Raw genomic sequence first — 12,679 nt, 5'->3', positions numbered from 1 at the left:
TGTTGGAGAAGGGAGCCACTGTAGAGGGCCTGACAGACCTCCACATGGGCCCCCTGGCTTGATAGGGCTGTGCAAAATATCCCTGAATTAGGTTCTTTGAAAGCATCTTCTTTGTTGACACAAATGAAGTATTCCTTGGCTTTCCCCAGGAGAGAAGACAGGTCAAAGAACAAGGAGCCATAGAAGCAGCAGGGCCAGGGCAAGTGGCCAGAAGGCTGTCTTCCATCGCCATGCCCCCCTGAAGAACACACTCATCGTCTTGTCTGTGCAACCTTGGGTGCTGTTGAGCTGCACCTGCTCCTGCCTGGATCTCTCCCTCAGGCTGCACTTCCTAACCACGAGAGCCTGAAGGCAGGCCATGCTGTTGTGACTGGGTGCATAGAGACTGGGTGCATCACACAAATTGCTCTTTTACCTGGGATCGCAGGTCTGCTGTGCTGTGTGCCACACCAGGACATGATTTGTGCCTGCCAAGTCACCTCTGCCCTCCTCTGCCAACATGCATGGCTGTGGCCAGGGGAGGAACAAAGTCCCCCTGGCCATCTGTACTTGCCCCGCACACGTTCATGTCAGGGCAGCCCGGTGGGGGCCCAAGGAGGCAACCCCGTCAGATAACAGACTCTGAGAAAATTATACAAGCATTCAAACTCCTCAGTGACTATATCAGAAGCTTTGAGGTCAGGAGAGACAGAGGTTTTCTATGGCTGAGAGGATATTCCAGCCAAAGGATACTGAGCAGAGGAATTCATCTTTGTGACTAATTCCTTGCATTAGGATCCAGCCCAGTTTCATCTGAGTCTCCTGACAGCCTTGTGAGGTATGCTGGGCAAGAATCATGCCCACTGTGCAAATGGGGACTTTGAAGCCAGCGGAGGTCATGTGACCAGCCCCACGTGACCCAGCTAGTGATTCTTTGGACTACAGCCCAGTGCTACAAGGTAGAACAGCAAGTCACTCAAACATCATCATACAGACAACCAATGACACATCACCGGACGTTGATGAGGAGCTGCTTCTTTACCTACGACAGGGTTATAGTTTTTCAGCTGGGTGATGCCCATTTTCTCATCAGTTTTCTTCACCCGTCCGCTTTCTGGTTTAGAGGAAGCATTTGGCTCAGAGTCTCCTGATCCACTCGGACCCTCTTTTCCTTCACTTTCTTCTTCAACTTCTTGAGGTGCTGGAGGCTGGGGTACTTTAATCCTGTAGTTCAAATACAAGATTGATATCATGTTGGAATGAGGACTCGGAGAAAGGAAAGGGTGTGCCTTGGTGAATCAGATGAAGCCACTTGGCCCTAGAGTTTCAACTTCACTTGCCTGGAGAAACCAAGCAGATGATGTGAATGAATAAAATGCATCAGTCACTAGATAATTTGGGGGAGACAGGGGCTGCAGTAACCCGCAGAGTATACATGCCCACCTACAGGGCAGTTGCTATCTTGTAAGGCAGCCCAATGGGCTGGGTCTTCTAACACTTTCAGAAATGCCAGAGATCGGGGGCACCTGGGGGTGGCTCAGTGTGTTAAGCGTCCAACTCGTGACTTCGGTTGAGGTCATGACCCAGGGTCACGAGATCAAGCCCCACGTCAGGTTCTGTGCCCAGTGGGGAGTCTCCTGGAGATTCTCCTTCTCTTTTTCCCTCTGCCTCTACCCCTGCCCACTCTCTCTCAAAAATAAACAAATCCTAAAAAAAAACATAATTAAAAATAAATAAAGTGCCAAAGATCAGGAACTAATATGAAATCAATCAGTAACTGGTTCGAAGTACATAAGCTCTGCAATCTGCAAGGAGCCCTGTGCCTGCCCATTGGCCACCTCCAGTTTAAGCCCAGCTAAGAATTTCTCCCACTCCTGAGTTTTCTCAGTCTGTGAGATGGTTTACAAACAAAATTAGAGAAGACCGCAGAAAGGCAACTAGACTCATTTTGAGCCATTAGGAGACTGGGTGAGCTTCACACTTCACAGGGCCCATGATTCAGAGAGCTCTGTCGACACCATTAGGCAGAGGAGAATGAAGAATATTAGGACTTTTTTTCTCCTTAAAAATCCAGAAACTAGGGGCACCTGGGTGGCTCAGTCAGTTAAATGTCTACTTTCGGCTAAGATCATGATCCTGGGGATGGAGCCCCATGTCAGGCTCCCTGATGGCCTGAGCTGAGCACCAAAGGCAGGGAGTGAGGGAGCCTGGTTCTCCCTCTGCCTCTGGTTGTGCTTCCTCCCTCTCAAAAAAATAAAATCTTAAAAAAAAAAAAAAAATCTAGAAATTGCTCCTAAACCAGTGAATCCACTGATCTCACAGTAGTATAAACAAAAGGTGTGTGTGGAAACTGATACAGATGGAGATATGAAGACCCAGGCGGTTTCCTTGCGGATTCCTATGGGGTACTGCCACTTGCCTGTTTGCTGTGCTGGAATTGGAGATCCGGAAACGGACCTGCTCAATGGCACTTCTCACCAGAGGGTCATTCTGGTCCATGGACGGGTGCACAACCAGATCCACCTATGGAGGGAGAGGTCAGAGAGTCCCAAAAGGGCAGGGGAGGAGCTGAGGGAGAGCTAGCTCTAGAACACGGTACCTCGGAGCAACCCTGCTGATACTTTTCATGAACATTTCCAAGAGATGTCTGAGACTGAAGCAAAAAAGCATTACTGAACAGTTGGCCATTACAATTTCTGGCATCAAAATCCCTTGAGTTGACTGCGAAAGTTCTGCCATTGGTAATGTGCTGCTCTGTGCTGCTCTGCTCAGGTGAGGAATTTCTGCCCTGGAAACAGTCCCCTCGCTGGGCTGTCCTGGCCCCCTAGTCTCCACAGCTACCTAGTGGCACATTCCTGACACCCCACTGCAGCTATCTGGGAATTTCCCACAGTTGCTCATGAATCCTGAGGGCTTCCATCTGGAAAAGGTAAGCAGCTTTCCTTAATCTCCCTTCGCTGAGAGTGCCATCATGGGACTCCTGCCAGGCGCGCTTCGAAACCAACTGGCAGAGGATTTAGAGCTGCTTTTGTTATTTTACCTCTTCCAAGGTACTGAAGCTGAACAGTTAGGGGGGTTACCATTTCACGAGCATTATCCAGGGTGACAAACGGAATAGCTTGGTGGAGGTGAGCAGAGGTGTATGGGTGTGGTGCCTGGGTGACAGATGGCAGATGCTGTGATCATGGCCCCTGGAGAGCCAGGCTTTTCTTCTGTCTTTGCCGCTAGCAGGACAGGGCAAGGTAGCGTTTTCTAAACTTGTGACTCTGACCAGCAGGCTTCATGCAGAGAATGGCCCAAGGGGTAGGGCCAATCATAGGGAATGGACATTTGTGATATGGGGACAATATCCTCCTCTCACACCTTGCCAACTCTTTTGGAATTTTGTGAGGCTCAAATGAGATGCAGTTAGGCAACACCTTGGAGCACTTAAAAGCACAGTGCAAATACAATACATTCCCATCTCCCCACTGGCCACAGCTGAATAGCCAGCCAGCGCACTGCCCAAAGGCCCAGTGGGCAGGGCAGGATGCAGGAGCAAAGGCCAAAGCGGATGCTGCCATATGGCAGCTCTAGTCAACATACCTTCAGGGCATCAGCAGGCAGCCTGCCAGCAGCACGGGCTCTGCGAGCCGGAGAAAATGCTGGTGAGCCACTTAAGCTTATTCTGAAGGCAGATGCACAAAAGTGCAGTCCTTCCCAGCTGGACACACAGGCTACTAGAGCTGAAGTGCTAGTGGCACTCTGTGGCAAGAGACCCAGGGCTGGTGCCTTCATTTTTGAGGTCATGCGATTGTTGGTGCTTATGCATGGCACTCTGTTCCCCACCCTCCCCAACACCTCTCCCACCAGACCGCCTAGTGGACACTAGGCTAGACTGGAGGAGCTGGACATAGCTGGACAGCAGATCCCTGTGCTACTCCTGTGGGAGATTTCCTTGCCTTCATTCACTACCGTCCCAAGAAGGAGGCCCACCCCCGAAATAACTCCTCTGTGTGACAACAGATATCTAAGGGGCAGCTGCTGAGGGGTGAGGGCTTTTGTCCTTGATGACAGAGCTCAGCACAAAGACCCCCTGCCTGCTGCGGGAGAGGATGGCAAGCTGGTGGGGGTAGGGGTAAAAGGAGAAGGGCAAGGTCAAGGGGACTCAGCAGCAGATATAAAAACTGATAGAGCTGCCAACCTGGAAGGGCTGAAATAGTGTAAGTCATTTCTCATGCTGCTGTTTTTCAAACTTCAAATGTCTCAAAAAAATAAGATAAAGTAAAAAAGCAGAAATGACCTTGTCAGCTTATTAAAGAAGCAACACATCAAAGCATAGCTTTCTTAAGGCAGAGATTTACAATGCAGCCAGAAAAAAAGGTCAGGCAATTACTAGTGTCTGTCCCCAAAGTACCTGCCTTCTGGTCCCAGGGGCCCAGCAGGGCTCTCTCCAATGATTCCAACCCTGTAAAATGTAGGCCTCCGACTATGTGCAGAGCTGCAGAGCTCCAGTTGCTATGGGAATGGGCCCAAACTTTAAATTTTACAGAAACAGATAAACTGAAGGCAGAAGATCTGCTGGTGTGCACTCAGATTATGCCAGCAGTGCGTTTTACCTGAATCACCACCATCACTTCCTCAGGAACGGTTCCCTATGGAACAGATCCCTATGGAAACTCCTTTTGCTGCCCTACTCTACACCTTCCACCTGTTAACACGTGGCTGAATTTCTGCCAGTGCTGCTCTGCAGAACCGCAATGTCTCCTACTCGCCTTCTTGTCACTCAGGGCAGGCCTGGGGCTGAACACCTGCTGTAAGGCCTGTGCATGCTGCTCTGAGATCCAAGCGACTTATTCCTCTTTTCGGATTCCAGCCTCCCACGGAAAGCTGGCATGGCCCCTGCTTCCCAGATGAGGAGGCACAATGGGAAATGGGAGTTACTGGCAGCAAAGGAACAAGTGAAATCAGATGAGGACAAGAGGAACCAGACAAGAAAGCTTCTGATAGTGTGAAGCTGGTGTGGTGGGCATTAGGAGAGCCATGCATACCTTCTTCTTGATGCCATCCTGAATAACTGTAGTCCGATACACTCTCAGGAGACCCTCCTCAGAGAGGTTCCGCACCAAGCGGACGATGGACTTCTTACAGCACTTGGTAGACACGCCTTCTTGCTTCTCCTGATCCATGATCATTTTCTGAATCCTGGGGTGTCACAAAATAAGTTATATACCCAATCTCAACACAGAAGGCCTTTTTCAACCCAGGCAGCTGAGAGCTACCTAGTGGTACCCAGTGGAAATGGGAGGAGAACTAAAAGGGGAACTCGTCATTGAATGGCTGACTTCTAGAGACACTACAGATCATCTCTCTTGGCGATAAATGAAGTAGCTAAAGACAAGCTGCCACTCACAAGCAGCTTCACATTCTGAGCCTTTTACCGGAAGTAAAGGGAGTACGTGATTCCTAAAGGGACAGTGAGTGCCGTGATGGGAGATCCATCTCTACGCTAGTTTTAACTCCCAGACACAGGGATGGTCCACTATACGGCTGTTGACACTCTCAGGTCTGCAGCTCTTTCTGATTCCTCTCATGTCTTACTGTCTAGAACTTACTGAGTCACTACGTGATGTTTCCAGACCACCGATCACCGGATGGCAGGGCCAGAAGGACATTAGGAGTGTCCAACCAAACCCCTCACTGCACAGATAAGGGGATGCAGGCAGCATTGTCTGCACATGGTCTCCCCAACCCCTAGTTAGAGAACTGGGGTGAGGCTCCTTCTAATTGAGCGGCTTTGACGCTGGGTGCCAGGAAGATGCCGCCTAGGAGGCGGTGGTGACAGTGGGTTAGAAGGACCCCACTGAAGTGCAGAGGTTCACCCCAAATACACAAGTAAGTCCTACCTGCATCTCTGTATTTTTGCTTTCACATCAGACTGCGTTTGAACAAAAGCCTCCATGTGGAAGTAAAAGCTGTTTACGAGCTGATGCATATTGGCTGCCTAAGTTTCTTCTCCAAGGCAAGAGAGGTGCCCTGCACTTTCCTGACTTCCACTTCTTCCCCAGTCACTCTCCCTGTTTAGTGCTTCTATGTTCCTCAATGTCTACACTTTCCGAATTGCTAGAACAAGTGCTAAACCCTTCCTACCACACAGCGATGCCGTGAGAATCTATACAGCAGAGGAAGACTCAGAGGTCTCTTGGTCATTTCTGTGGCTTGTGATAATGACCTGGCCTGAAATGTACTGTTAGTACAAGACAGACAGATGGCTCCTTACGTGAATAAGCTCTCGATTAAGCGTAGGTTGGTAACAGCTTCTATGATCAGGTTCCTGCGTTTGAGCAACCGGTAAGTTTCGTGGGGTTTGTCTTGGCCTGGGCCATGCTTCCCTGCTTTCTGCGAACTGCTGCTCTCCTAGAATGGGGGACAGAGAGAATAAGAACACAATGGGCTCAATAAAGTCAGGGGGCCACCTTTCCCCCGGGTGTGTCTTGCCTCTTTAGGCAATTTCCATGCCCATGTTTCAAGAAGGAAAGTCAAGAGGGCTATCTCTCTCTCTGGGAATACAGGATAGAAGCAGAGATGGGCTTCTGGGGTCAGGTGGTTGTCCCTAGGTGCATTAAGATGTGTGCCAAATGAAAGACAAAGGGAGAAGAGAGCGAAGAGTGCTCTCTCCCATTCCTGCCAAAATGCCCATGGTTCTCTTCATAGCTCCTGTCTTCTAAGAGCTTCTGTGAAACTGTTACATCTGCCCTTGGATCCCGTCTGTTAAAGCCCCTGTGTGTCCCCTGAGGGAAGGGAAATCCTGACTCCAGTACAGTCCTTGCAAATCACGTGCCACAAATGGGCACCCTGTGGTGGCCTAGGCCCTCCTTTGCTGGATGCCCTCCTCACTTGGAGAGGTGCTTTCAGGAGAACGAGAATGAGCTTGAGGAGGCTACTTACAGCTGGTCGTCAGGACAGCCAGCCCCAGGTCACTTCCCTGCTGGGCTGGGGCTTAGGAAGACACACAGTTCTTTCCTGAAAGGGGACCAGCTCAAAAGCATTCAAGATTCATGGAAGGGCCCAGGAGAAAGACCTCTGTGCTCTCCTGCACTATACAGCAAACATTTTGGAGGGCAGCCGAGTGACGGGGATGCTAGAGTACAAGGTGAAGAAACATGTTTTGCCAATGGCCCTCCAGATGTGGCGTTCATGGCATCTTCTCAGCACGATGCAGAAAGAAGATCAGCATTCTGCAGTTACTTTGGGAACAGATTTCTAAGAGGAAGAGAAAGAGCTGAGCCAGGCAACAAGCAAAGGAATCCTAGGGCCTGGAGGGAACATGTGTGCCGCTGGAGACAGGTGAGCATAATCCAAAGGTACAAAGAGGGTGAGGGTGTGAGCAGGGCAGGCAGGCCCTCTAGAACCTGCTGGGACCCACCTGCTGGTAGGCCCAGCTTCTTCAGTGACACAGTACCAACCATGACTTGAGAAGTTATGGCATCCAAAGACTAGGAAGGAGCTCAAAGTTTCTAGAAAAATCCACAGAAAACCTTTGGACCCCATGCCACCCCCCCCCCATTGCTTCTATTGTAGGGGTGGTACCAAAAGCACAGGCCTCCACACCAAAAAGGGAGAAGCAAGGCAGGAGGAGCTTCACACGTATGGGATCTTATCCTCACTTTGCATTCACTGAGCAGGCAAGTGGCTCGTTCCCTAGGGGCCTCCCCTGTCTCGTCCTGACATCCATCTCACAGGGGTGTTGTGAGGCTGTTGTGAGGCCTCAATGAAAGAGCAGGAACAGCATCTAAAGCTGCCCCAATCACAACTGTGCCCTGTGCTGAGTGCCTCATCCTCTGACGGCATGCTTCTAAGTGCAGGAGGTGCCACTGGCGGTTTCTGAGGCATGTTCAAGTGACACAGGACAGCATAAAGGGAACCAAATCACATAATGAGAACGGTACTCCTGTGTCAATTCCTTTTTAATCCTTCTAATTACACTGATGAAAAGCATTTGATTCTATTGGGTCTTGAATGCTGTGACACTCAACAGTATCTGGCCAGAATGTACTGAACAGTTTCAGGTTTGTCTGTTTTGTAATCACCTCCCTTTCACAGCAGATGATACTGGCCTTTCATCTAAGGTGGGGCTTCTCAACATTAGCACCACTGACATTTGGGGCTGGATAATTCTCTCCCGTGGGCTGTCCCTGCACATTCTAGGAGATTAAGCAGCACCCCTGGCCTCCACCTACTAGACACCAGTGGTCCCCTGTCCCCTAGTTGTGACCAGCAAAAATGTTTCCTCCAGACACTGCCAGATGTCCCCTGGGAGGCTAAATCGGCCTAGAGTGGGAATAACCACTAATCTAAACAAATTTTCCCTACAACATCAACTTAAGTAAAAAGAGCAAGTTGTTGAGAATTAAAAGACTATGTAAACAATGCTGATGCTTTCTGGCTGGGCAGAAAGGTGGTATGTGGAGGAGCACTAGCCCACTGTCTGGCACAGAGCACTCAGCACACAGTACTCTTACCATTATTGATTTTGTTGTTGTTGCTGGGATTCTTACGCACAGAACTGAGAAGGCCAAGGTCCTTGCCATAGGCCCTTGCCAGAGAAAAGGCACTCCCCACTGTGAGCACTCACCTTTGTGTTTTCATGCCTGACCTCTTCAATCACGGTCATGTCACCATTACTATTCCTCATGCGGTGGGAGCCAAAGGACATGCTGGAGGTGCTGGTGTCCTGCATGGAGGTGCTGGTGTCCTGGAGGCTGTCCCTGCCGGCAGAGCTCTGGCAGGCTTTCTCCTCAGCCCCTCCTAGGGAGGAAGGCAGCTGCTTCTTCAGTGGGTGGGGGTTTACGACCTTCCAGCCACCTGCAGTGGAGGGGCGGGCGGAGCATGAATGAATTGTGGCCTCATCAGGGGACAGAGAGGAGGGCACTAACACTCAGCAGCCAGACCAGACCCACACAGGCCCAGGGTTTCATTTGGTCAGTTTGAGGACTAGGGTGGAGGGCCAAGTGAGCAGTGTCCTGCCCCAAAACTCCACTTAGCTAGACACCAGATTTGCAAACTGGTCATAAGCTCCACCCAGCGCATGTTTTAAAAAGTCTGTAATTAACCTAAAGCCTCAAAGGCTCCTCAGATCACTAGAGGGAAGGGGACAGTGGAAGTTTACTGGATCTCATTCCTTTACTAGTAAAAACACAACAAAATGAACTGAACGTTTGCCAAGGAGATCAGACTTGCAAGCAGCCAAGAGACAGACGTGACTGTTTCCTCCAAACTAATGATTATGTGATCACGTGACACCAACAGGTCCCCAGTTAGGACAGCACAAAGAGATCCTCAAGTGTCTGCTGAATGAACGGGCTATTTTCTCAAGATCCCCAGAGCAAGGTGGGATTGGCAGAGCTTAGATCGAGGGCAACACCCTCTGCCAGCCTTGCCCACCTTCCCTCCAGCCCCCAGAGCACTACCTACCCTTTGCTGACATGGAGTGATGAGGCTGTGTCCTGAGACTGGAGTTCAAGCTGGCTTTCCCGTCACTCTGGGATGCTCTCCCTTTCTTCTTGCCGCTGCTCTCCTCCTCACTGTCTGACTCAGAAAGGAAGGTGTCTTCCCCTTCAGGCACGAGTGATTCCTCCTGAATGGAGGCCAGGCTCACTGTGGTCAGCAGCTGGCTCCGGGCTTTCTCCCTCTTGTACTGCCGGCTTAGATCGCTCTCTTCCGCAAACACGCAGGAGATGTACTTGGTGGTCCGCTGCCGCCCTTCATCTTCCATGAACCCCTGGAGGGGGGAATGAGATGTGTTTAATCACATTTGGAGGGTGCTGCAACTCTCAGGTATGCAGGTGAGCTGGGGGCTGTGGTGTCTGCATCCTAATCTTTCCTGCACCTCTTGCCACCACCCGGGCTCTGTGTCAGCCCCACTGGTGTTCCCTCACTGTCCTGTCTGGTCACCTCTCACATGCTGCTTCCACAGGCCTGTCGGAGATGGGTTTCCAAACTGCCATCCTGAATGTGTGTCTGTTCTATGGGACTGTGAGCTCCTTGAGGGTTGGGTCCTCACTTGGTCCTTCCCCATCTCATTTGTGCCTGGCACAAGACTAGGCCCACAGGCAATGGTTAGTGAGCAGTGAGTGTTAACTGTGTAGGATTCTAGGATTTAGAACTGTTGCCACGGACTGGAGGTCACCAGCTCCATGCAGCCACTGCCTTAGGGACAGAGGATGGGACCATCATCAACCCACACTTCTTCTTATCTTCCAGAACAGGGGAAAGCCACTCTCTTGGCTCTTAATGGCAGGAAGAACAACATCTTCTATGTGTCAAGTTCATGCCAAGGCACATGCCAAGCACTCTGCAATCATTAGCTCAACTGTAATCCTGCCTTCCAACAAAACGGCCAAAATGTTGGCAAGAAGAGAGGGAAGGATATGGGCTGGAAGGAATGTAGGCATGAATGCCGAAAGGAGACCTGCAGACACGTACAGTTGGCCAGTCCACTGTCCCCAGGAGCCAGGCAAGTGATGAGAGAGAAAGAGGCCTGAGTAGGGGCCCAGGCCCCTGGGCAGCACCTGCTTTGGCTGAAGGGACAGTGAGAGGCTAGCCAGCTTCCTTGGAGGCCCCACACAGTTGTGTGCCCCCTGTAGCCACATCTCCTGCTGACTTTTCAGTGCGGAAGACTCATTCAGTTTTTGAAAAGTGAAAACCAAGGAAAACCAGCATCAAGGAGACATGACATGCCTGTGGGCAGCCACCTGCGACTGAGGCCTACAGCGTCTCCTGAGTGGCTGAGACAGCCCTTGGCTATCACGCTGTGCGCAGACCCAGAGACAATGGAGCCTGCAGATGACTCATGATGTTACCTTGACAACCTTGAATCTCTGAAGAAGGCGACACAGCATTCTTGCTTCCAGCTTTCCCACATTCATAGCCACTCGGATTTCAGCTTGGGAAATTCCTTTCGTGCCTCTGCGCTCAACTGTGGGAAATAATATAATGTGTAAACCTCAGCCCCTGAAAAGGAGCCCTCCCACTCTAAACAAATCCACTCCTGCCACCCCCGTTAAGCAGACTCCATCAATATGGCGAAACCAACATGCAGAAAAAAATCAGTGTTTCCTCTCCCTCCCCTACCAAGAACCTCTGAACATTCCTTCCAAAAGCTAATTCTTCAGGCTGCCTCCTCCCTGTTAGAACAGTAAGTGGCAAGTGACAGGCTGCGGATGTACTCAGCTCCGCTGACAGTGCTTTTGCCCAGCAGCAGGGAGCTAGCTCTTTCATGTGGACTTTTCCAGATACATGAAACGGATTCTTTTTCTTTTTTGTTTTTAATAGTTTTTAGTTAAGAACTTTTCTCATTTCCCCGCTGTCTCAGCAGACGCAGAGGCATTCTGAACACCAATCTGGCAGTGTCCCATACAGATGCCCGCCGGCTGGCTAGGGGAAAGAGTGTGCTGGGCCCTGCGGTAAGCAAGCAGCAGACACCTGTGCTCTATTATCTGCTCCGTCTACTCTGTCAGCTCCTGCCCTGCTACATGCTGTCACCACTCAGTGCTGCTACTGTAGGTGCATCAAAGAAGCCCTTTTGAATTTACTCAAAGGCTCCGGGACTAGGAACTCTAGGATGGAGCCTGGTGGGCGTGGGGGCAGATACAGCAGGGGGTCTCCCCAGGAAAGTGCACAAGCCACAGGACAGGCTTTGCAGCAAAGCTCTCTTGTTCAGAAATAGATTCCCCTTTATTGCTGCATCACACACTTGAGGCTGCCAGGTACAAGCCATCTGGTAAAGGAGGTCTTACAGTGTTGTATGGGCATAAAAATAAACATCAGAATGAAAGGGGGGGGGGGTGGTAACTGGGTGGCTCAGTTGGTTAAGAGTCTGACTCTTGATTTTAGCCCAGGTCATGATGTCAGGGTTGTGAGATCAAGGCCCATGTTGGGCTCTACACTGGCACGGAGCCTGCTTAAGATACTCTCCCTCTGCCTCTCCTTCACCAGGGGCACATGTGCACTCTCTCTCAAAAAAAAGAATCAAAAGAGAGGACCAGGATGTATCAGTATATTGAACCAGTAACATGCTCATAGTAGGCACAAAAGGGTTAAGGGTAGCTTTTCCCAAACTGTGTTCGGAGGAACCCATTTGGAGTGATATTAAAAGCTGATAAAGGGCAGCCCAGGTGGCTCAGCAGTTCAGTGCCACCTTCAGCCCAGGGCCTGATCCTGGAGACCCAGGATCGAGTCCCATGTTGGGCTCCCTGCATGGAGCCTGCTTCTCCCTCTGCCTGTGTCTGCCTCTCTCTCTCTTTCTGTGTCTCTCATGAATAAACAAAATCTTAAAAAAAAAAAAAAAAACCTGATAAAAAAATGCCAAAAAGCCCCTCAAAAGGCTATGTTGATTCACCAGCGTGGCTTCGTACCAGCTGCTGACTCGCAGCCCGTGGCCACTGCACTCCCTCTTCTGTCCTCTTCCCCACAGGGACCTGCAGCCACTCTGTCTATGGCTCTGGGTCACTGCTGTCTTACATGAATCCCAGGGGGTCTAGGGAAAAGGCGAGGAGTGGGGAGACGAGACTACAGGCCTGCAGTAACTCCAGATCAATTTCAGAAGATGGGAGGTGGTTCTCGAATCTTTGCATTTTAGTATTAACTGATTAGTATTAATCAGTTTTTGAGTGCTTTCCACAGGGGAGGCCCTACACCAATGTTCTGATTCTACTCCTCA

At 50.5% G+C, this 12,679-nt stretch overlaps 1 protein-coding gene across 2 annotated transcripts in view; it reads right to left on the bottom strand.

Moving 5' to 3' along the window:
• The window catches only part of GTF3C1 (general transcription factor IIIC subunit 1), a 73,515-nt gene that overhangs the window by 29,868 nt on the left and 30,968 nt on the right, over positions 1 to 12,679 (bottom strand). For both annotated transcript variants that reach the window (XM_025415659.3, XM_025415660.3), the window contains 7 exons: positions 10,821 to 10,936; positions 9,433 to 9,739; positions 8,594 to 8,823; positions 6,239 to 6,375; positions 5,010 to 5,163; positions 2,399 to 2,502; positions 1,022 to 1,203 (listed from right to left, as the gene is read on the bottom strand). In XM_025415659.3, coding sequence (XP_025271444.1) covers positions 1,022 to 1,203; positions 2,399 to 2,502; positions 5,010 to 5,163; positions 6,239 to 6,375; positions 8,594 to 8,823; positions 9,433 to 9,739; positions 10,821 to 10,936 — 1,230 coding nt within the window. The remainder of the gene's footprint in view (positions 1 to 1,021; positions 1,204 to 2,398; positions 2,503 to 5,009; positions 5,164 to 6,238; positions 6,376 to 8,593; positions 8,824 to 9,432; positions 9,740 to 10,820; positions 10,937 to 12,679) is intronic.

Source organism: Canis lupus, chromosome 6, assembly GCF_003254725.2.
Source record: "Canis lupus dingo isolate Sandy chromosome 6, ASM325472v2, whole genome shotgun sequence".
Classification (NCBI taxonomy): domain Eukaryota; kingdom Metazoa; phylum Chordata; class Mammalia; order Carnivora; family Canidae; genus Canis; species Canis lupus.
Note: the sequence above shows the minus strand (reverse complement) of the source record. Positions and strands in the feature narration are given on the sequence as shown.